General features: G+C 49.8%; 1 protein-coding gene across 1 annotated transcript in view; it reads left to right on the forward strand.

Moving 5' to 3' along the window:
* Positions 1-236: 236 nt before the first annotated feature.
* LOC132383975 (EH domain-containing protein 1) overlaps positions 237-23,798 on the forward strand; it is a 93,950-nt gene continuing 70,388 nt past the window's right edge. The window contains exon 1 of the mRNA XM_059955208.1: positions 237-714. Coding sequence (XP_059811191.1) covers positions 311-714 — 404 coding nt within the window. The 5' untranslated portion in view covers positions 237-310. The remainder of the gene's footprint in view (positions 715-23,798) is intronic.

A 23,798-nucleotide genomic window follows, 5' to 3' on the forward strand; every position in this document is an offset into this window, starting at 1 on the left:
CCCTCTTTCCTCCCATTCCCTCACTCCCTCTCCCTCCTCTGCCTCTCTGGCACAAGATCTCGCGAGAACCCGCCAGGCTCTGACTCCCCGGACTGAGGTGCTGCAGTCGACGCGGCAGAGCGGGTGTGGACTCGCCCCCCACCCATCCCACTCCGAGGAGATCTCGCGATAGCGGCGGCGTGTTTTCCCCCCTTCCCCCCCCCGGCTCGCCGCCGCCCTATAAAAGGCAGGTGGGCGTGCGGCGCGCAGGCGCGGCTGCTAGCGGTTGAGGCGAGCGGACGCGCGGAGAGTCAGTCGCCCGCCCGCCGTCATGTTCAGCTGGATCGGCAAGGACGCGCGGCGCAAGAAGGAGCCCGAGCTCTTCCAGACGGTGAGCGAGGGCCTGAAGCGCCTGTACTCGCAGAAGCTGCTGCCGCTGGAGGAGACCTACCGCTTCCATGACTTCCACTCGCCGGCGCTGGAGGACGCCGACTTCGACAACAAGCCGATGGTGCTGCTCGTCGGCCAGTACTCGACCGGCAAGACCACCTTCATTCGGCACCTCATCGAGCAGGACTTCCCCGGCATGCGCATCGGACCCGAGCCCACCACCGACTCCTTCATCGCCGTCATGTACGGCGACCAGGACGGCGTGGTGCCCGGCAACGCGCTGGTCGTCGACCCCAAGAAGCCCTTCCGCAAGCTCAACGCCTTCGGCAACGCCTTCCTCAACAGGTGGGTCGGGGTCCCGAGGGTGGAGTCGTCCCGTGGCGAAGGGTAGGGGTGTGCTGGTGGTCTCCCTCCATCTCCCTCCCCGTGACCCTCCATCTCCCCCTCCTCTCCCTCTCCGTGACCCTCCATCTCCCCCTCCTCTCCCTCCCCGTGACCCTCCATCTCCCCCTCCTCTCCCTCTCCGTGACCCTCCATCTCCCCCTCCTCTCCCTCCCCGTGACCCTCCATCTCTCCCTCCCCGTGACCCTCCATCTCTCCCTCCCCGTGACCCTCCATCTCTCCCTCCCCGTGACCCTCCATCTCTCCCTCCCCGTGACCCTCCATCTCTCCCTCCCCGTGACCCTCCATCTCTCCCTCCCCGTGACCCTCCATCTCTCCCTCCCCGTGACCCTCCATCTCTCCCTCCCCGTGACCCTCCATCTCCCCCTCCTCTCCCTCCCCGTGACCCTCCATCTCCCCCTCCTCTCCCTCCCCGTGACCCTCCATCTCCCCCTCCTCTCCCTCCCCGTGACCCTCCATCTCCCCCTCCTCTCCCTCCCCGTGACCCTCCATCTCCCCCTCCTCTCCCTCCCCGTGACCCTCCATCTCCCCCTCCTCTCCCTCCCCGTGACCCTCCATCTCCCCCTCCTCTCCCTCCCCGTGACCCTCCATCTCCCCCTCCTCTCCCTCCCCGTGACCCTCCATCTCCCCCTCCTCTCCCTCCCCGTGACCCTCCATCTCTCCCTCCCCGTGACCCTCCATCTCTCCCTCCCCGTGACCCTCCATCTCTCCCTCCCCGTGACCCTCCATCTCTCCCTCCCCGTGACCCTCCATCTCTCCCTCCCCGTGACCCTCCATCTCTCCCTCCCCGTGACCCTCCATCTCTCCCTCCCCGTGACCCTCCATCTCTCCCTCCCCGTGACCCTCCATCTCTCCCTCCCCGTGACCCTCCATCTCTCCCTCCCCGTGACCCTCCATCTCTCCCTCCCCGTGACCCTCCATCTCTCCCTCCCCGTGACCCTCCATCTCTCCCTCCCCGTGACCCTCCATCTCTCCCTCCCCGTGACCCTCCATCTCTCCCTCCCCGTGACCCTCCATCTCTCCCTCCCCGTGACCCTCCATCTCTCCCTCCCCGTGACCCTCCATCTCTCCCTCCCCGTGACCCTCCATCTCTCCCTCCCCGTGACCCTCCATCTCTCCCTCCCCGTGACCCTCCATCTCTCCCTCCCCGTGACCCTCCATCTCTCCCTCCCCGTGACCCTCCATCTCCCCCCTCCCTGTGCCCCTCCATAGTCTTTCCCATAATTCTTGGGTGGAGTTTTGGGGAAATTGTCCCCCTAATCTCTGCTTTACCCCAATCCCCGTTGGAGGCACTGCTCTTGCCCTCTTCCATCTCCACCCACCCTTTGGCCTCAGGGTCAGGACGCCTGTCCCCTTCCTGCTCTGCTCCTTCTGCCCTCCCTTGGGTTTCTATGGGGGAACATTTCCCCTCCATGTCATCCCCTTTGGCTCCAGACTGCGGTTGGGAGAGGGGAACCCCCCTTTCTCTCTGAGTAGCCCCTCTCCCCCACTTGGTTGCAAGTCAAGGGATTCTCCTCTTACTTTCTCCCCCCTCGATTGTAGGGGCGTGGAGGCAAGAATGATTATTGATAGACCGTTTCTCGCTCTCTTTATCCATCGTAGTGACGTAACTCTGGTAAAGTCGTTTCCTCTCCCCCAGCCAGAGAGTGGTTTCTATCCTTGGGGTATGGACGTCTCTCATGTTGACAACTGCTCGCTGTACGGGGTTAATTCTGTGCTTTGGGGGCATTCCTGGCTATGTTTTTTTCTCATGCCTGAGCTGAAAGAACAAATTTCCTGATGTACGCGGTTGATATGAGACCTGATGTTGGTAGTTCATTCCCATCGTTAAGGGGTGCTGGAGTCGAGGCTGGGGCGTGAGATAAAGCATCACAGCAGTTTCTCCCAGACAGGGAGGTAATTTCTACAAAGTCCTCCCCACTGGGAGCACGGTCCTATAACCCATGTTTGAATGTCAGCCGGCAGGCGGCTGCCATAGTGGCCTTAAAGTTCAGGGGATGGTCTCGGTGAGCATGTGGCTTCGGTTAGTGAAGCCAGTCAGCCCAAATCAGTGTGCACCCATGAATTTTGGCTGCTGATCCCAGTCCATACGATGCCTTTCCCTGTTTGACTGCAGGCAGCTGTTCTGACTCCCAACTGCATCGCCGCCCCCTTCCCTCCCCCAGCACTGGAATGTCGCTGTCAAAATGTTCAGTTCGGATTCCAGTGTCCAAGTTCCAGTCTCAGGATCGTTCAGTTTGTGTTGGCTGCATTCCAGCAGGAAACACGCCTAGTGGAGAGAGAGAGAGACAGATAGATACTGGTGATCCCTGGAGTTTTCCTATCACTGCTTCTTGGGATGTGGATTTTGCAGCTGCACAGCTTGCCACCTGGGCTGCTGCAGTCTATCCGATGAAGGTTTCCCAGGATTCTGATCTAGCAACTCTTCTCCGAGATGTTTGGCTGTCACACTGCGTGCAGGATCTGTGCCCTCCTTGCCATCCCTCATTTTGGACCGAGACCTCTGTCGGGAGAGCGGGGGTTGACGTGGCCTGCCACCCCACCGAGAGAATTTAGAACTGCGATGGAATTGGGTTGTCCTCGATCCGAGAAGGATGGATGTCTATCTCTTCTTCCAGTGAGTCCTGACGAAGGGTCTTGGCCCGAAACGTCGACAGTGCTTCTCCCTGTAGATGCTGCCTGGCCTGCTGCATCCCACCAGCATTCTGTGTGTGTAGGATGGATGTGGTGCTCCTGATAGGAGCTGGAGTAACGAGTTCTGATGACCCCCAGAGCACGTTCTTGAATCAGCCAGACTTGATTCGATGCCCAGTGTTCGGGTTCCCACCATCTGCGATTCCTGATTTCCCGGTGGTCAGTGTGTCCCGAGGATGTATCGGAAATCTGGAAGTTGAGGCCTGCTGCTCTGCAAATCTCTTCGAGTCCGCCGGGGAGGCCAGAGCCCGATGCGTCCGGGCCCATGTTGGTGTCCGCCGCAGCTGCAGGCCTGTCCGGGATTTCTAGGACTGTGTACGGTTGTGAATGGGGATTGCTTTTGCTGCTTGTCCTGTTCGGGCTCGGGATGTGTGGTAACACTTGCAGGCTGCCTCCAAGCATGCCAACAGTTAACACAAATGATGCATTCCACCGTGTGTTTCGAAGCAATCTTGAATCTTCAGGAGCGCGAGGAAATCTGAAGATGCTGGAAATCCAAAGCAACACACAAAACACTGGAGGATCTCAGCAGGTCAGGCAGCATCTCTAGAAAAGAGTAAACAGTCGATTTTCCAGGCCGAGACCTTACATTCTTAATGAAGGGTCTCTGCCCAAAGCATCGAATGTTTCCTCTTTAACATAGATGCTGCCTGGCCTGCTGAGTTCCTCCAGCATTTTGTGTGTTGAATCTTCAGAGACTGTTATGTGCTGTTGAACCATGGTTCAGGACTTGCTGGCTATGTCCAATTATATCTGAGCTTTTAAGGGAGGTATTTGCCTTGTTCCTACAGGTTAAAACTCTTTGTCCACTCAGTGATGGGCTACTCCCCCACCTTCTGTGTTTATAAGACATTGGAGTAGAATTAGGCCATTTGGCCCATCGAGTGTGTTCTGCCTTTTAATCATGTATCGTTTCTTGCCACCCCCCCCCATCCTCAGCCCCACTCCCCGGCTTTCTCCCCTTGAAGCCGGACTTACGGGGAGCATTTGATGGCTCTGGGACTGTACTCGCTGGAGTTCAGAAGATTTGAAATTGCCACAAACGGCTGAGGAGGCCAAATCTGAAGCAGACGTTCATAGGTTCTTAATTAGTATGGGTTGTCAAAGGTTACGGGTAGGGGGAAGGCAGGAAAATGTGGTTGAGAGGGATAATAAATCAGCCATGGTGGGATAGCAGAGCAGACTCGATGGGCTGAATGGTCCAATTCTGCACATATGTCTTATGGTCTCGTTCAAATATTCTTAGTGCATTGTTCCTAGTATTTGGCTACAGTTGTAATGTTGCTGTGTTTGGGAAGCCTGTTTTCGTGATGCAGTTTGTATCGTTTTAACCCGACACCTTGATGGGAATGTAGAATTTTTTTTGTAGTTTATCTGGAATTTCATCTCTGCGCCCTGAATATTTCAGATCCAGATTTCATCACTAGTGCACGAGCATGCAGTAAAAATGCGTTTGCGTTAACAACCGACACAGTCTAAGCAACAGGCAGACACGGACAGGCCAGGCAGCATATGTTCAATCGACGTACAGTCGACGTCTCGGGCTGAAGCACTCTGAGGGTGCGCTGGGGCAAGCGTCGCCACGCATTCCGGTCCCAGCAGAGCACGTCCGCGAGTTTCAGTAGAACAGCAGTACAAACCCCTTCGCTTCCCCTCCCTGCCAAGCAGCACTCATGCCTTAAATCTCAGGACCTCCCATCTCTGACCTTGCAACCTGCCAAGCGGTCTTGGGTCTCCAACCCCACCCCTCACTGACTTGGACCGCTGACCCCAGGACTCGCTGAGATTGCTGACATCCGATCTAAGGCTCTTTCCCCTAATTCTTCCTTTACTGCTCCAAATCTCTCACTCCCATCATCCCTGTCCCTACCACCTAACCCGACTCTTCTTCCCCAACTCCCATGCTGTCCCAAGAAACATCCGTACGAAACTTAAAAAGTCAAATCTGAGACACGAGCCCCGACGGACAGCACCAGCCTTGAATTTATGGTTAGGGCAGACTTGGTGAGAATGGAGCTGCTGCTTCATGGCCCGGTGTTAGAAGAGACTTAGTGGGCCAAATGGCCTAATTCTGCTCCTGTGCCTTGTGAGCCGAGTAGGGTTTTAAAAAAAATCAAAGATCAAGCTGTTGGGATACTTCAAGAGCATCTGTAGAGGGAAACGACAGTGCCTTTCCCACTGTCTGACCTGCTTGTCCTGTCTTGCTCCGCTCTCTGGCACCCGTAGTCTCTCGTTATGATACTGCTCTATTCGCATTTATCTGCTTTATTGCAGGTTTGCTTGTGGGTTTGTATTTACATTCGCCGGCTGCCTCCGTGCACTCTGAGCTCCTGGGTTGATGGTCTAGTGGCTTGCTCACTGTGCTGGAGGTGAAGCTCAAAGTAAGGTTGTGCTGGCATTGGAGAGGAGCTTCAGGAGAACGGTCCTTGGCATGAAAGGGTTAACGTGTGAGGGGCATTCGATGACTCTGGGCCTGTACTCCCCAGAGTCTAGACCGGGGGTCGGCAACCCGCGGCTCCCGAGCCATTTGTGGCTCTTTCACCTCTGTGCTGCGGCTCACTGTGGCTTTGGGAAATAATTGGTCAGTATTTAATTAAAATGTATTTTATGTTACTTTGTTAGCTTTTGAAATGTAATTCTAAATTTGAAGATTATGGTGATCTTGTACAATCTAAGTGTGGCGACACATTTCCTGGCACATCCGAAACGGCTCGCAATTAACCAGCATTTCGGCTAAGGGAGATAGCCTACGGGGGTTTGTGAGTACGCGTCTTTTGCAGCATCTGCGTCCATGGGGGCTGGGTTGAGGGAGGCTTAAAAGCAAGGCTGTTTAGTTCGAATAAAGCTATCTTTGACTGCAGTTTACTGACTGCGTGAGCACACCGCTACAACGTGTTTTTATCGCTGGCTGTCCAGAGGGGAGGTGCTGAAATGCTTTGTCGCGTGTCTGGAAGAAGTGAAAACTTTCCTGGGCAGCAAAGGGCTCACCTTTCCTGAGCTGGAACAGCCAGAGTGGCTGGAAAAGCTACACTTCATGGTAGACATGACAGCGCACCTGAACACAATGAAAACAGCTCTTCAGGGGTAAGGACTTACAGCCCTACACACGTTGGAGGATGTTTTGGCATTCGAGCGCAAGTTGACAGTGCTTGCCAGAGATTTACAGAAAGGCACATTGTCTCACTTCCCCAATTTGAGAGAGTTCAAACAAGGTCACGACATGATAAATTCAGAGTATTTACATTCTGCAATCATCGCAATGCAAACATCGTTTGGGAAACGCTTCTGTGAGTTCAGAGAGGAAAAAAACACATTATCCTTCCCGGTCACTCCCCTAAGCATCGATCCATCCCTACCGAATACGACTGCATTGTCAGGTGTGAGTCAACCTGACCAAGTATGATAAATATTTTAATTGCCTATTATTTTACGTATATTCATATGTTTTCATTGTTCAGTGAAATAGTCCTTTTATTTTTCAGGTTGACAGCTGGCTGACGTTATTTTTGGTTTGCTGCTGGCGGCAAATTTAAGTTTAGCGTTTTTCATAAACACAAGAAGGACTCAAATAGACGTTGAGTATTTTACTTAAAAGTAACCTTCAACCCAACATCTTATTTTCGGAGTTCAAAATGTTTTTGTTGCATGCAGAAATGTAATTTCGTTTTCTCTGCAGGAGCTCATCAATTTCATAAATGCAACACATTATAGTTTGTTTATACATAGCATAAAGGCAAAACAAAACGTTGTATGCAGTGTTATTTCATTTTAAATGTCAAACGGGTTTTGCGGCTCCCAGTGTTTTCTTTTCTGTGGGAAACGGGTCCAAGTGGCTCTTTCAGTGGTAAAGGTTGCTGACCCCTGGTCTAGACGAATGGGGGTGAGGGGGTCTCACTGAGGCCAATCGAATATTGAAAGGCTTCGGTCAGGGGTTCCCATCCTTTTTTTTAGGCCATGGACCCCCTACCATAGATGTGTTTGCCCCTGCCCTGGATAGAGTGGACATGGAGAGAGGATGTTTCCTATAGTGGGCAAGTCTAACACAGCCTCAAAATACGGAGACCAGAGATGAGGAATTTCTTCAGACAGGGGTGATGAATCTATGGAATTCATTGCCACAGAGGGTTGTGGAGGGTATATTTAAAGCGGAGGTTGAAGGGTGTCAAAGGGTTATGGAGAGAGGAATTGAGAGGGTTAATGAATCAGCCACACTGGAATGTAGGAGGAGATTCGATAGGCTGAATGGCCTAATTGTGCTCCTGGGCGCCCGATTGCGAGCAGGAGCTTTGGCCGTGCGGAACGTCACTGCAGACCTGGACTCTCTCAGCTTGAGTCGCGTGGTTCAGCAGCCGGGCAAGCTGAGAGCAGCGGGGTGTCACTGTGATGTGATCCATTCAGGCGGCAGGTGACAAGAGGTGCTGCTCTTGAATGGGACCGAGCTGTGAAGCAGGATGTGTAGTGTAAACTCCGGCGGCAGGTTCCTGTTGTCCCTTTGACTGACGACCTTTTGTTTAGATGGGCCATTTCCCGAAGTCTCCCGCACTGGTGCTTGGCCACGGGAGGAAGTTGGCCTTCGTATCCAGCCTGTGAGTGGATTCAGTGCAGGGGAGGGAAGGAGTTACTCAGGTGGGGGGGGGGGGATGAAAACTAACTAGATTGACCCCTTGTATGCAGTTTTGGTCACCTACCCACAGGAAAGAAATCAATAAGTTCGAAAGAGTGCAGACAAGGATGTGTTTTGCATTTTGGGAGGACGAGGCAGGGTTGAACTTGCAAAATGAACAGTAGGGCCCTGAGTAGAACAGAGGGAACTGGGAATACGGATCCAGCTAATCCAGAGCCGACTACCCGGGTTCAGTTCCCACCATTGTCTGTAAGGTGTGTGTGTGTATGTGTTCTCCCAGTGGCCGCGTGGATGTCCTCCGGGTGCTCCGGTTTCCTCCCGCGGTCCAGAGGCATCTCGTTGGTCACACGAACGAGTGGGAAGGTATGGAGCAGGTCAGGATGCAGATAGATGGGCCGAAGGGCCTGGCCCTGTGCTGCGGTGCTGTACAACTCCCCACCCACCCAGCTTAACTGCCGGACAAATGCCATGGATCGTGGCTGGCCCGCCAGCTCCACGTCGAATGCTAAGCAAAAGTTCGTCCAGCATTTTGTGTGGGTTGCTTTGAACTTCTAGTGCCTGCAAGGTTTTACCCCGCGACCATGTCGAATCCTGCTGTCCTTGTGGCTCCTGCCTCTAGCACTTGATCGTGGGATTCTGATCCTGTTCTCTGCAGTGGCCCTGCCTTGCTCCTCTCCCCAACCCCCATCACCTTGGCCCTGTCATCATTAACAGTGTCGGTCTGGTCACTGATTCCATGCTTTGATTGCCCTGCCCTCCACAGTTATTTGAGACTATCGGGACTAATTACATCATCCTCTAGGTCTGACCCGATGTTTCCCATGGCCTCCTGCTATAAAAAGTTTTCCCAAAGCGCTTTCAACAAGGATTTGAGGGAGGGTGCTGGCTCAAGGCTGATTTAACTAGTTGTTAGTGAAGCCGTTGTTAAGCCACTTGTCTTTTAATTAGTACAGGTGTCAGCAGTGCAGGGTCTTAATTAAAATTCTTGGAGTTTCCTTGTCCTGTTGCTCGAGGAATTCGGTGATGTAACACTGAAAGAATGCCGGGCTTGTCCTCATTGTGTGAGCACAATTGAGTAGGGTTGTTCCAGGATTGTGGTCTGCTGGCGATTCCGTCCTGGGAGACTGGGACTGCTGGCACCTTTTGTTCGCTGGAGAGCCACAGGCTGAGCCGTCGTTCTGTTGCCCTTGAGATGACTGTGAGCTGCCTCCTCCCACCACCACCATCCTTCAGAGAGACCTCGAGGAATTCTAACCCAGTGGCAGTGTGCTGTTGGATCCTGATGTTTTTTGCAGTCCAAAGAATGTGGTGTAAAACTTGCTGCTGGCAATTTGATTACGTGTTACATGAACAAAGAAAGACAAAAGGAAGAGTAGCATGGTTCGATCTCTCTCTCAGATTATAGATAACCAAAAATTCCAGTGATAACAATTAGCCTATAAAATAGCCAGATTCAAGTGGCGTGACCCCTGCTACAGACAACCGAGAGGTCCACAATCAGTTCTTTGGTCTTACTGACATTGAGTGTGACTGAGCTGCAATTGCTGGAAAATTCACTGAACCATCGCATGCATATCTGTGATTATAAGTAGAAAATTACAAGCCTGAATAGGAAGATTAATCAAAAAGAAAAATAATGAAGGATAGAGATGAGGAGGGAGAGAGTGGTGAATCTGTGGAATTCTCTGCCCAGTGAAGCAGTGGAGGCTACCCCAGTAAATATATTTAAGACAAGGTTGGGTAGATTTTTGCCTAGAAGGGGAATTGAGGGTGATGGGGAAAAAGCAGGTAGGTGGAGATGAGTCCGTGGCCAGATCAGCCATGATCTAACTGAATGGCGGAGAAGGCTCGACGGGACAGATGGCCGACTCCTGCTCCTATTTCTTGTGTTCTTGTGTTCAAAGTAAATTTATTATCAAAGTGTGCAGATATATGACTACGTAAGATTGGTAGGCACCCTAAGCACATCACCGTCGTTCACCAGTGCCAGCTTATCTTGAATGACAATATATTATTGCAGAGTAACAGTTTTACATCCCAGTCCAAGAGTGCCTTGGAGGGTAATTTCCAGCAGACGTTGCACCCCTGTGCCCTTGTCCTTTGAACTGATGAGAGTTGTGGGTGGGTAAGTTCTGGTCATTTGCTGTAAATTGGTGTACATCAGTGGTGGGGTGAGTGTGTACCCCTGCGGTTGGTGTTGGCTATACCAACAGTGCAGGTAAATTGCCGTTGGAATGTGTGACGACACTTGTGGGCTGCCCCCCCCGTCATATCCTTGGGTTGTGTTGCAAGATGGCGCATTGCGGTGTGTCGATGTGCGGGTATTAAACGAATCTGAATGTAAAGAGGGTGCCCTGACTAGTTTTCTTCGCAGTAGGGTAGTGGCTTTGGAGAGAGGAGGTTTTGTGGTTTTTGTGGTGCCTGGTTTAGAAAATTATCACTGAAAGACATCTTCTGGTAAAGGTGGGTGCCGAGCTGCAGTCTCTTGTCGACCGTCGCTCGGATTTTGTTGGTTTTAAAGTTCTCTGTCTTGAGGACGAAGGGGTTGGGTTAAGAATAGGGATGCAAAGAGGTTAGGTGTCAGGCCACTGCTCCGTTCGATGTCCGGTGATGTGGAGGAATTTAAGCCTCCGCTCTGTGATGGAAGGCCAGCAACTTGTCAGGCCGATGATGGATGCCGGGCTGTCCCAGGCCGGTGGGTTCTGGGTTCAGATGCCCTCGCGGGCAGAAGGCCGGTCAATTGGCGAGCCTAGAGTAAGGGGACCCATCGTCAACTGGTATTGAAGAGCGATTGGAAGATGAAGCCCGATACCAGGAGGTCTGTCCTGGGGTTGAAGGACTGTCGACGTGTTGGAACGGGGCTTATTTTGGTGTTGTGTTCTGTGCATGTCGACGCTGGAATGTGCGGCAACACTTGCGGCTTCGTCCCGATCTCATCCTGGCTGTTAACACAAACAATTTTAAGATATGTTTTGATGCATGTGCGATAAATGAATCTGAACCCAAGGGTGGAGTGTTGAGGCAGCGGTTTCTGTTCACCCGAGTACACGAGATGAAAGGTCGGCGTAATTGAGGTGTTTAGGATCATTAAAGCATTCGATCGGTTAGATAAGGAGGAACCATTTCCTCATCTGGACAGAGTCCAGCACAGTGAGAGGTAATTTCAGCTGGCCCATTGCGGGGATGACGATGGGGGCTGCTTGTGGAAACTGGGATCATATCCGGTCAAGGCTCAGCTGAAAATTCCAGCAGGCAGGGATTAGTTTGTGAGCACTCAGAGGTGACCGGATTGGATGTGAACCTACTCCATTCTGCCATTCATTTTGCTTGTTGGATTACTGATCGGGGGTGATTCTCTCAGATGTACCTTTCCGGTGTCTTTAGAATTGGGCTTATTTTCACCAACAAGTTTGTTGTTTTATGATAGTAGTACAGTTCACTACTTAGAAATAAAGTCGTGCAGAAAGAGCACAATACTAAGGTAGTGTTGATAGACCTGTTGGGGTGTGTTCTAGAGTAGTGGTCACCAACCTTTTGAAGCCCAAGTTCCCCTACCTTGGCCTTCTTGAAAGGCAAGATAGACTCCAAATCAATTAGCTACATGCATGTGCATCGGGGCAGAAAAGACCGGAAGTAAAACTCCACAACCCGGAAGTAGAAATAATGTATGAAGACCAGGGGTCACCTTTTTTTTGCACCGCAAACCGGTTTAATATTGACAGTATGTTTGCGGACCAGTCGACCGGGTTTGGGGGGGGGGGGGGGCTGTTAAACACGACCGGAATACAGCGATACTCGAAGCGTGTTCCTTATGTCCAGTCTATTCCGCAGTTTAGTTCTCGTGGCTCTCAGCCCTTAGCTTCTGTTCCGCTTGCTCACATTTTTTCCACTGGAAAAACTCAATGGTTTTGTCTTTAAGTGCAGGGTGCTTGGACGCAGGGTACTGAAGCAGTTTTGAGTGCTTTGTTGCCTCATTAGATAGCCTCCCGCCCGCCGCCAGATGCCTTGGCCAGGTGTAGCTGTTCCTGTACCGTAGCCTTGGCGATTGCAGTGCAGAGAGAACGACCAACCTCGGCCGACAAAAGTTTGTCTCGAGGGATGACCATCAGTAGATCGTAGCGAGGTAGTTGCTCTGCTACTTACAAAGCCCTGAGCCCGAATTAGGTCATTTATAATTTAGCACTAGGTTCCCCACAAACATTTGGTGTGCTAAACAGGTTTAGAGGTGGCGCCCGTCTGTCCGCACTTCGGGCTGGTAGCAACGGTACTTCTCACTGGCTGCACAAAGCAGCCGGTTACCGGAGGCCAACCAGTGATCCGGTGCGTTTGGGTAATGACCTCGCATGTATTCAAGTTCAACAGTGGGCGTGACAGGGAATGAGGAAAGGTGCAGCTGACTCGTATCGTTTTCTTGCGGCCCGGTGGTTGGGGACCACTGAATTACACTGTGTAGTGTAGGAGAGCAACACGTATGCGCACTGGGCAGAAAGAACGGAACTAAAACCCCGCAACTAGGAAACAATCTCTCAACAGTATTTGTGTATTTCTTTTTTTTTCGGGATCTACTGGGAAAGTCTCAAAGATCGACCAGTCGATTGTGATCAACGGGTTGGCGACCACTATTCTAGAGTATGGTTTATATAACTAAAATTAATTTCAACAGCAACCAGTCTTAAGATCTGAATGGGGATTGTAGATTGAATTTAAAATGCAGCTCAGAACCATGGTCTTTCAGGAGCTGCAGTTTGGGGTTGATTGCAAACTGGGAAACGGACATTGACCTGAGATGCCTGCATGTGCATAATAAGCACCCCATTCGCCTGCGATATCTGCCTAAGCATTAATGCAGCTTGGAGAGGGCAGTGATTAACATTTGCTTTGGGTATCTTGAGTGTTGGTATGAAGATGTAGGTGTTTGAAAATCGTATGCCTCCTCTTGTCCATACTGCGCCAGCTGCCGCCACTGGGCTATAAACGTGCAGGAGCAGTGTGTGGTGAAGTGCCTTGCTCAAGGACACAACACGTTGCCTCAGCTGGGGCTCGAACTGGTGACCTTCAGATCGTCATCCCAAAGCCTTAACCCCTCGGCCACGCGCCAGCATGTATGTAATTCAAAGGAAGCACTGCAGATCCATTGTAACTATAGAATTGTGACTTTAGATCTTCAGCATATAGAAATATCATGAGATGTTGGGGTCAGGGAGCTTCTAGCAAGAGAACCTCCCAATGATGCCTGCTCGCTGCGCTGAATATAGACTTCCATATCACCAGTTTCAATGTCATTCCAGTCACAACAGACCATTCAGAAATCAGATGGCAGAGAGGAAGAAGCCATTCCTAAAACATTGAGTATATGCGTCTTCAGGCTCCTGCATGTCCTCATTGATGGTAGTAATGAGTAGAGGGCAAGTCCTGGATCGTGAGGGTCCTTAATGGTGGATGCCACCTTTAAAGAGACAGCACCATTTGAAGGTGTCATCAAACGAGGTGGAGGCTGTGTCTGCCCCCTCTGCAGCTTTCCCAATCCTGTGAAGTGGCCCCTCCATACCAGACAGTGCTGTAACCAGTCAGAATGTACTCCACTGTACATGTGAAGAAATTTGCGCTTGCCTGTTGTACAGATGGTTTCCTTGACTACGGTCCAGTAGGGAATGTTGGGCTGGTGTGGAGCTTGTTCCATCAGCTCTGGTGCAGCTGTGCCGATTGTATCTTCTCATCAGTGCAACTCACTCGAGGGATGTGCAGTCCCTACCCTGCTTTATTCCTCTGATCATTTGACTGCGTGTTCTCCACAGCTCGCAGACACTAACTAACGTAAAGACAACCTGTATAGACGAGCCGGTATCCGGGAGACCGGTGTGATGGATTTGACGACTGCAGGCATTTTCTGCGGTGTGGAAACTTGGCTGGGTGCCCACATTTTGGAAAGGAGGGGCAATGCTGTGTGGGTTCAGGTTGGGAACTCCCAAGTTCCCAGCTCCCTAGCTTCTTGTAGCCCAGGAAGGCAAGTCTACTGTAACCTTCACACGTACATACAAGCCAGAGGAACTCAGCAGGTCAGGCAGCATCCGTTGAAACAAACAGTCAACGTTTCGGGCCGAGACCATTCGTCAGGACTGATGAAGGTAGGAGAAGGGGGATAGGCAGGAAAGGTTAAGAAGGAATGTAAGGGAAAAGCACTACGGGTAGTAGAAGGCAGAATCATGAGAAAAGTGATAGGCAGCTGGAGGAGGCGGCAGAGTGAAAGTGGGATGGGGGAAGGGAGAGGGAGGGAATTACCAGAAGTTGGAGAATTCAATGTTCATACCAATGGGCTAGAGACTACCTAGACCAGGGGTCGGCAACCATTACCACTGAAAGAGCCATATGGACCCATTTCCCACAGAAAAGAAAACACTGGGAGCCACAAAACCCGTTTGACATTTAAAATGAAATAACACTGCATACGTTTTTTTTTTGCCTTTATGCTATGTATAAACAAACTATAATGTGTTGCATTTATGAAATTGATGAACTCCTGCAGAGAAAACAAAATTACATTTCTGCATGCAACAAAAACATTTTGAACTCCGAAAAAAAGACGTTGGGTTGAAGGTTACTCCATAGTTAGCCTACCTTCGATCGAAAAATTAAAAGAAATCGCGCACTGGTGGGTGTCAGGGATTGGCAGTGGTGACGTATATTAATAGCGATAAAAACACGTTGTGGCGGTGTGCTACACGCAGCGCTAAGGTAACGACACTGCAGTCAAAGATAACTTTATTCGAACTAAACAGCCTTGCTTTAAAGCCTCCCTCAACCCGCCCCCCGTGGGCAGGGATGTTCCAAAAGACACGTACTCACAAACCCCCGTAGGCTATCTCCCTTAGCTGGAACGGTGGCTAATTGTGAGCCGGTTCGGATGTGCCAGGAAATGGGGTCGCCACAACTTTTTATTTAGATTGTACAAGATCACCATAATCTTCAAATTTCGAATTACATTTCAAAAACTAACAAACCACGGGGAGCCGCAGCACAGAGATGAAAGAGGCGCATGCGGCTCCGGAGCCGCGGGTTGCCGATCCCTGACCTAGACGGTATATTAGATGTTGCTCCTCCAACCTGAGTTTGGCCTCATCATGGCAGTAGAGGAAGCCATGTATGGACATATCCAAATGGGAACCTTGGAAGGACTGGTTTGTGGTTGTCAGCATGGTTGTACAGTGCAGAGGAGAGCATATAATCTGAAAGCTCGTGGTGGGTTTAACAATAATCTGGTGATTTCACGGTTGCTTACTGACCCAGCTGTTGCAGATCTAAGCAATCACAGTCCTTAGACGCCCAGGCTTTTTGCCCATCTGGTGTGTGAGAACCTGCTTTCTGCTTAGTCCCATTGACCTGCACCCAAACCATAGACTTTTTCAAGTTTCTCTTAATTTATCAAGATAAATTAATTGGTTAAATAATTTGTCCTTAATTTGTTCTCCCACTCTCCAGAGAATAAAGTCCTAACCTATTCAACCAAACTCTATAATCAACATTCTTGTAAACCTTCTCTATCTTTTAAGCTTAACTATCTTTCCTGCAGGTAGGCGAAAGGACTGCATACGATGCTCCAAATTAGGCTTCACTGACGTCTTGTATAGCTTCAGCATAGCATCCCAACTCCAGTACCCGTGCTCTGATTTATGAAGGCCAATTTTCCAAAGGCTCGCTTTTCAATCCTATCTACCTGTGATACACTTTCAAAGAACTATGGAGTGGTATTCCCGGATCCATAGGGTGGAGCTGCGACTCTACCTAAGGGAGTGCAAGATGTTTACCCCCAACTGCTGATGATGGCTGGGGTCACCCATGTTGTAAAGACCCCTCCCAAAAGAAGGCAGTGGCAAACTACTTTAGAAAGTATTGCCAGGAACAATGATCGTTTACATCAAGTGGCACATTAAGTAATTATGATGATTCCCAAATCCCTCTGTTCCCAGATTCCTCACTGCCCTCCATTTCATTCACTGTGTAAGGCCTACCCTGGTTGGTCCTTCCAGATTTCAACGCCTTGCACTTGTCTGCGTTAAATTCCATCTGCCATTTTTCATCCTATTTTCCAGCCGGCCCACATCTTGTTGCAAGCCAGGGTAGTCTTCCTCGCTGTCCACCATGCCCCCAGTCTTGGTGGCGTCCTCAAATTTGGTGATCCAGTTTAGGCCAAGTGACTGAATTCTTCTCCCATGTCTTGTGGCCTCAGGACAAGAGCTGTGGAGCCCTTGAAAGTATGTTGCAGAATCACTTTGGAGTTGAGGTGAATCAATTTGGAATTGTGGGGCCTAAGGCTCCTGTACCTCCCTCCTGAAGGCAGAGGTGAGAAGAGAGCACGGCCCGGATTTCTTGTGCCAGTGCTACTTGCAGATGTGCTGAAGAGTGGGGAGAGAGCTTTTCCTGTGAAGGACTGTTTGGAATGCAGATAGGGCAACCATGTACACTGGAGGCGGTCTGGTGCTGTTGTGTGATTAATCTTGCTGTAGAAGCAAAATCGTTGGGGAGATCTGTAGCTGCTTCACTATGAAAGATTCCAACCCAGTGTGACGTTCCAAGTTGGATCCTATTCCTGCAAGGAGTGTGGGCAGAAAGCCAGCGGCTGTAAATAGTTTCCTTTTTTTTTTCAGCTGAGTCTTGTGTACAGGGGTAAGGGGGGAGGAATGCAGATTATTTTTTGAACTTGGCCTTGGTAGTTTCTTGAACAGTTGCTTGTGGGTTGGATACGTGGCGGAGCTGTGCACTGCGCCCCAGTCCAGGGGTGTTTCGGTTTGGAACAGCTGTCGGGGCGGGGAACCAAATGAGGAGGGTGCGTAAGGAGTTTGTACGTTCTCCCTGTGACCACAAGTTTTCTCCAGGTGCTCCAGTTTTTCTTCCCACATTCCGCACGTGTGGGGTTAACAGGTCGAGTGGGTGTGATTGTGCTGGGATGACCTGTTGCTGTCTGTCTTGTCTCTCTCGCTTTCAGCTGAGCTCTGGAATTCCTGCTAAACCCGAGTATCATCTGCTCTGTGTCGACTGGGGATGGGGTCTGCCCTCGGTTGGGTTACGATCCGGACTCTGACTCGACCGTCCAAAGCGCGAATTTTCTTCCTTTTTAAAACCACTCTGTTGATTTACTCTTGTGTTTCAGATCATTGTATCATTTGTGTCATCCAATTTCTATCGTTTTGTGTGTGTATGTCATCAGTTTTCTGAACAGACACTGAACCCGTGAACTATTTGCTTTATTTTGCACCATTTCATTTTAATATACGTATTGTGATTTCTAATTTTTTCACTGTGGTTGGTCTGTCATGAAGGACAGTGGGTGATGATCATTATCTCAGGCCTCAGAAGGAGTGGAGGTCCTGAGACGCCCCAGTCTTCGAGATCCCCCTCTTGGCCTCACCAGTGGAGTCCAAAGGAAAGCTTATGAAGCAATACGTTTGGCACCGGCTTGGCTGCGGGAGTTGCCGGAAGGATGTTCAGTGACGTTCAGCCGCCTTAGGGGCTCCACTCGGGATTAGTTCTCTGGGAATACTCCTGTAGCCTTCGTCTCTCCCGAGGCTGCCCACAGGGCAGTGGAGCTGTTTACCCATCGCTGGGGATCTGGTTCTGCTACAGAAAACACAACAAATGCCATTGCATACAGCATGTCAGCAATATTAAACCTGATTCTGAATTGAACTCCCTATCCTCGGGCAAAAACTCTGTTGCCCCCTTTGTGATCTTATACACTCTAAGGTGCCCGCTCTTGCCCAGACGGTGGTATAGTGGCATCAGCACCAGACTTCGAGGCCAACGCTCCCGGGTTCGAATCCAGCCGGCTCCTTGCACGCTTTCTGTCCCTGCTGCATCAAGCACCAGCTAGCATCTGGGCCTCATTTTTAAAAAAAAAAGACAGTGAAATGCTATGGGAAAGGCAAAAATGAGAGCCAGGGCGAGCAAAGGAAGAGCAAACAAGGAGGTGACCGCTTGGCATCCCCCCCCCATGCTTTGTGACCTGTGCACGGCTACTGGGCACACAGCTCGATCCCAAAGTGAAAATGCATCCGGCTTGTAGCACGGTTTTGGTCACCTCCCTGCAGGGAAGATGAGAACAAGGTTGAAAGAATGCGGAGAAAATTTACAAGGATATTGCCGGGTCTGGAGGACCCGAGTTAAATGGAAAGATTGTACAGATTAGTAGTTTGCTCCTTCAGTTGAGAGAAGATTTGATAAGTATACAGAATTGAGGGGTATAGACAGAGTAAATATATGCAGGGTTTTTCCACTGAGGTTAGGAACATAGAAAACCTACAGCACAATACAGGCCTTATGGCCCTCAAATCTGTGCCGAACACATCCCTACCTTAGAAATTACTAGGCTTGCCCATAGCCCTCTATTTTACTAAGCTCCTTGTACCTATCTAAAAGCCTCTTAAAAGACCCTATCGTATCCACCTCCACCACTGTTGCCGGCAGCCCATTCCACTCTGAGTAAAAAAAACTTACCCCTGACATTTCCTCTGTACCTACTCCACAGCACCTTAAACCTGTGTCCTCTTGTGGCAACAATTTCAGCCCTGGGAAAAAGCCTCTGACTAATAACACAATCAATGCCTCTCATCATCTTGTACACCTCTATCAGGTCACCTCTCATCCTCTGTCGTTCCAAGGAGAAAAAGCTGAATTCACTCGACCTATTCTCATAAGGCATGCTCCCCAATCCAGGCAACATCCTTGTAAATCTCCTCTCCACCCTTTCTTTGGTTTCCATGTCCTTCCTGTAGTGAGGTGACCAGAACTGAGCACAGTACTCCAAGTGGGGTCTGACCAGGGTCCTTTATAGCTGCAACATTACCTCTCAGCTCCTAAACTCAATTCCACGATTGGAGGCCAATAACACTGTAACACTGTATGTTGGGTTGGGACTACAACCAGAGGTCGTGGGGTTAGGGTGAAAGGTTTCAGAGGAAGCTTCACTCAGAGGGTGGTGAGAGTGGAACACTTTGCCAGCACAATTGGTGTTCGAGCTCGATTTCAGTGTTTGAGAAGTTTGGTACACGGATGGTAGGGGTATGGAGGGCTTTGGTCCATGAGAGTAGGCAGTTTAACTGGTTTGACACGGACTAGATGGGTCAAAGGGCCTGTTATTAAGCTGTGCATATCACAGGTTCCCATTGAGACGGGATTTTTGTTGCAGTTTGTGGGTGGGTAGTTGGAACAATCTACATCACCGCCTCAACCCTCGGGTTAACGGTCAGTGTTTCAGTGCCTGTTTAAACAACCTCGCAGTCAGTCCAGTATCTGTCTCATTAGACGATAATGGGGGAAGGCTTGTCAGCACCTCAAGGCTGCTCTGAGCACAATGGTCTGAGTGTAATCCATCCTTGGCCTCCACACTTTCTTGCCCTGGCCACTTGACTCCCTTTTACTTGGCATGTGTAACCCGTCAGTCAGGTTTATCACTGACATGTACTCAGTAGCCGCTTTATTATGTACACCTGTACAGCTGCTTATTAATGCAGATATCTAATCGGCCAATCAAGTGGCACCAGCTCTTGATATGCAAGCATGCAGAGGGGGTCAAGAGGTTCAGACCAAACATCAGAGTGTGGAAGAGATGTGATCTGAGTGACTTTGACCGTGGAGTGAGTGATGGTGCCAGATGGGGTGGTTTGAGTATCTCAGAGTCTTCTGATTCCCTGGGATTTTCACGCACAACAGTCTCAAGTTTACAGAGAATGGTGTGAGAAACAAAAACGCACAGATGAAGGCTAATAATTAATATGCTAAACAAGATAAATTGTGCATATTTCAAAAAGCTGAGAACACCAATTAGAGACTCCTTGAAAATGAGTCTGTAGGTTGTGGAATCAGTTGAGGTGGGGGGGGGGGGGGGGGAGTTGGGTCAGGTGCCTGATGGTTGTAGGGTAATAACCGTTCCTGACCTTGGTGGTGTGGGACCTAAGGCTCCTGTACCTCCTTCCCGAGGCCAGCAGTGAGAAGAGAGCACGGTCTGGATGATGGGGAGTCTCTGGGACGCTGCTTTCTCGTGGATGTGCTCAATGGTGGGGAGGGCTCTTCCTGTGATGGACTGGGCCGTATCCACCATTTTCTGTACACTCTTCTGTTTCTGGCATTGGTGTTTCCATCTGAGGCTGAGATGCAGCCAGTTATGAACTCTCCACTGTGCAGCCTTAGAAGCTCTATAACAACCTTTAGTAGGGTGTATAGATAGAGATAAGCTTCGATTGATATCCCTTTCAACAAGTTTATTGACACATACCCAGCCAGAGGAGACGATGTTTCTCCAAACCGGGGTGTAAAACAGTGGTACAGTACAGATAAAACGCAGTGACTTAGGAAAATAAGAATTAAATCTACAAATGAATTGCACATATATAAAGTGCATAACTTATGTATTGCAAGGTACACTTTGCAAGTGACACTTCGAATACGATGTGGCTGGGAGTTCACAAGCCTGTCCACCTGAAGGAAGGAGCTGTTTCCTATCCTGACCGTTCTTGTCTTTATGCATCGGAGCCTCCTGCCTGATGGTAGAAAGTCAAAGAGGATGCTGGATGGATGGGTGGGATCCTTGGTAATACCAAGACCATAAAACATAGGAGCAGAGTTAGACCATCCAGCCCATCGGGTCTGCTCCGCCATTCATTCATAGCTGATCCTTTTTTAATCTCCTCCTCAATCCCAGTTCTTCCCCGTAACCTTTGATGCCGTGTCCAATCAAGAACCAACCAATCTCTATCTTGAGTGCTCCCAATGACCTGGTCTTCAGGGCTGCACATGGCAACAGATTCCACAAATTCACCTCCCTTTGGCTAAAGAAATCTCTCCTCATCTGTCTTGAAAAGGCGCCCCCTCTATTCTGAGGCTGTGCCCTCTTGTCCTAGACCCCCCCCCCCCACCATGGGAAACATCCTTTCCACACCTACTGTCTAGGCCTTTCAACATTCAAAAGGTTTCAGTGGGATTTCCCCCCTCCCCCATTTTTCTGAATTCCAGCGAGTACAGGCCCAGAGCCATCAAACGTTCCTTGTATGATGATCCTTTCACTCCTGGAATCATCCTTGTGAACCTCCTCTGGACCCACTCCAATGCCAGCAGATCTTTTCTAAGATGAGCGGCCTAAAACTGTTCACAATACTCAAGGTGAGGCCTCACCAGTCCCTTATAAAGCCTCAGCATCACATCCCTGCTCTTGTATTCTCGACCTCTTGAAATGAATGCTAACATGGCATTTGCCTTCCTCACTATCGACTGAACCTGCAAGTTAAACTTCAGGGTGTTCTGCACAAGGACTCACAAATCCCTTTGTATCTCAAATTTTTGGATTTTCTTCCCGTTTAGAAAATAGTCCACACATTTATTTCTACTACCAAAGTGCAAGACAGTGCATTTCCCAACATTGTATTTAATTTGCCACTTTCTTGCTCATTCTCCTGATCTGTCTCTGTCCTTCTGCATCCTACCTGTTTCCTCAACACTACCTGCCATTCCACCAGTCTTCATATCATCTGCAAACTTGGCAACAAAGCCATCTATTCAATCATCATCATTTATATACAACGTAAAAAGAAGTGGTCCCAACACCGACCCCTGCGGAACACCACTAGTCACTGGCAGCCAACGAGAAAAGGATCCTTTTATTTTCACTTGCTGCCTCCTACCAATCAGCCAGTGCTCTAACCATGTTAGTACCTTCCTGTAATACCATGGGATCTGAACTTGCTAAGCAGCCTAGTGTGGCACCTTGTCAGAGGCCTTCTGAAAGTCCAAGTGTACAACATCCACTTCAACCCCTTATCTATCCTACTTGTAATCTCCTCAAAGAATTCCAACAGTTTCATCAGGCAGGATTTTCCCTGAAGGAAACCATGCTGACTTGTCCAAGTACTCCATCACTTCATCCTTAACAGTTGACTCTTAACATCTTCATCTAACATTCTAACATCACTGAGGTCAAGCTAACTGGTCTATAATTTCCTTTCTGCTGCCTTCCTCTTATCTTAACAAGTGGTGTGACATTTGCAACTTTCCAGTCCTCTGGCACCATGCCGGAGTCCAATGATTTTTGAAAGATCATTTCTGCCACCATTATCTCTAACGCTGTCTCTTTCAGAATCAGTTCATCTGGTCCGGGTGACTCGTGTACTTTTTAGGTTTCAGCTTTTTGTGCACCTTCTCTCTTGCACCCGCTTCTCTTTGTACCCCCTTATTATTTCTCTTCTAGTGGTCCTATGTTCACTGTCTTTTATTTTTAGCATATTTAAAAAAAACTTCTATCCACTTTGATATTTGCTAGCTTGCTTTCAAATTTCATCTTTTCCCTTCTAATGATTTTTTAGTTGGTCTCTCTAGGTTTTTTAAAAATATACTTCCCAATCCTCTCTTTTCCATCCCCCCCCCAAACTAATTTTTGCTTTGTTGTATGCCCTTTTGCTTTTACATTAGCTTTGACTTCCCTTGTCAGCCACAGTTGTACTATTTTGCCATTTGAGTATTTCTTCATTTTTGGAATACATCTATCCTGCACCTTCCTCTTTTTTTTCTCCCAGAAACGCACACCATTGCTGCTCTGACTTCCCTGCCAGCAGCTCCTTCCAATGTACTTGGGCCAACTCCTCTCTCACTCCACTGTAATTTCCCTTGCTCCACTGATACACTGCTACATCAGGCCTTACTTTCCCCCCATCAGATTTCAAGTTGAACTCAATCGTATTGTGATCACTGGTTGCTAAGGGTTCTTTTACTTTTAGCTCCCTAATCACCTCCAGTTCGTTACGTAACACCCAGTCCAGTATAGCTGATCCCCTAGTAGGCTCAACAAACTGCTCTTAAAAAGCCATTTTTTAGGTATTCAACAAACTTGGTCTCTTGAGTTCCATTTCCAACCTGAGTTTTCCCCAATCGACCTGCATGTTAAAATCTCCCATGACTACCATTACATTGCCCTTTTGACTCGCCTTTTCTATTTCCTGCTGTAATCTGTGGTCCAGCTCCCAGCCCCTGCCATCAACGTCCTTTTACCCTTGCAGTTTCTTAACTCCACCCACAAGGATTCAACATCTTCTGATCCTGTGTCACATCTTTCTACTATAGTGGTCGCCAACCCGTCGATCGCGATTGACTGGTCGATCTTGGAGACTTTCCCAGTAGATCCTGAAAAATAAATAAGTACACAAATACTGTTGAGAGATTGTTTCCGGGTTGCGGAGTTTTAGTTCCGTTCTTTCTGCCCAGTGTGCATGTGTATAGTTCTCCCGAACTACACAGTGTAATTCACTGGTCCCCAGCCACCGGGCTGCGAGGAAATGATGTGAGTCAGCTGCACCTTTCCTCATTCCCTGTCATGCCCGCTGTTGAACTTGAATGCACACAAGGTCCTTACCCAAGTGCGCCAGGGATCACTGGTTAGCCTCGGGTAACCGGCCGGTGGGAAGTGCCGTTGCTACCAGCCTGGAGCGCGGACCGATGGGCGCCGTCTCTAAACCTGTTTTGCACTCCGAATGTTCATGGGAACCCGGTGCTAAAATATTCGCAGACCTCATTCGGGCTCGGTTTCGTAAGCAGCAGAGCTGCTACCTCGCTGCGATCTACTGAAACAAACTTTTGTCGGCCGATAGATCCGACGGGGGCGGAGGGGGGCAGGCGCACATCCTAATGCACTCCTCGGTCGCTCTCTCTCCAGACTGCGACTGCCGCAGCCCTG

Source organism: Hypanus sabinus, chromosome 31, assembly GCF_030144855.1.
Source record: "Hypanus sabinus isolate sHypSab1 chromosome 31, sHypSab1.hap1, whole genome shotgun sequence".
Taxonomy (NCBI): Eukaryota; Metazoa; Chordata; class Chondrichthyes; order Myliobatiformes; family Dasyatidae; genus Hypanus; species Hypanus sabinus.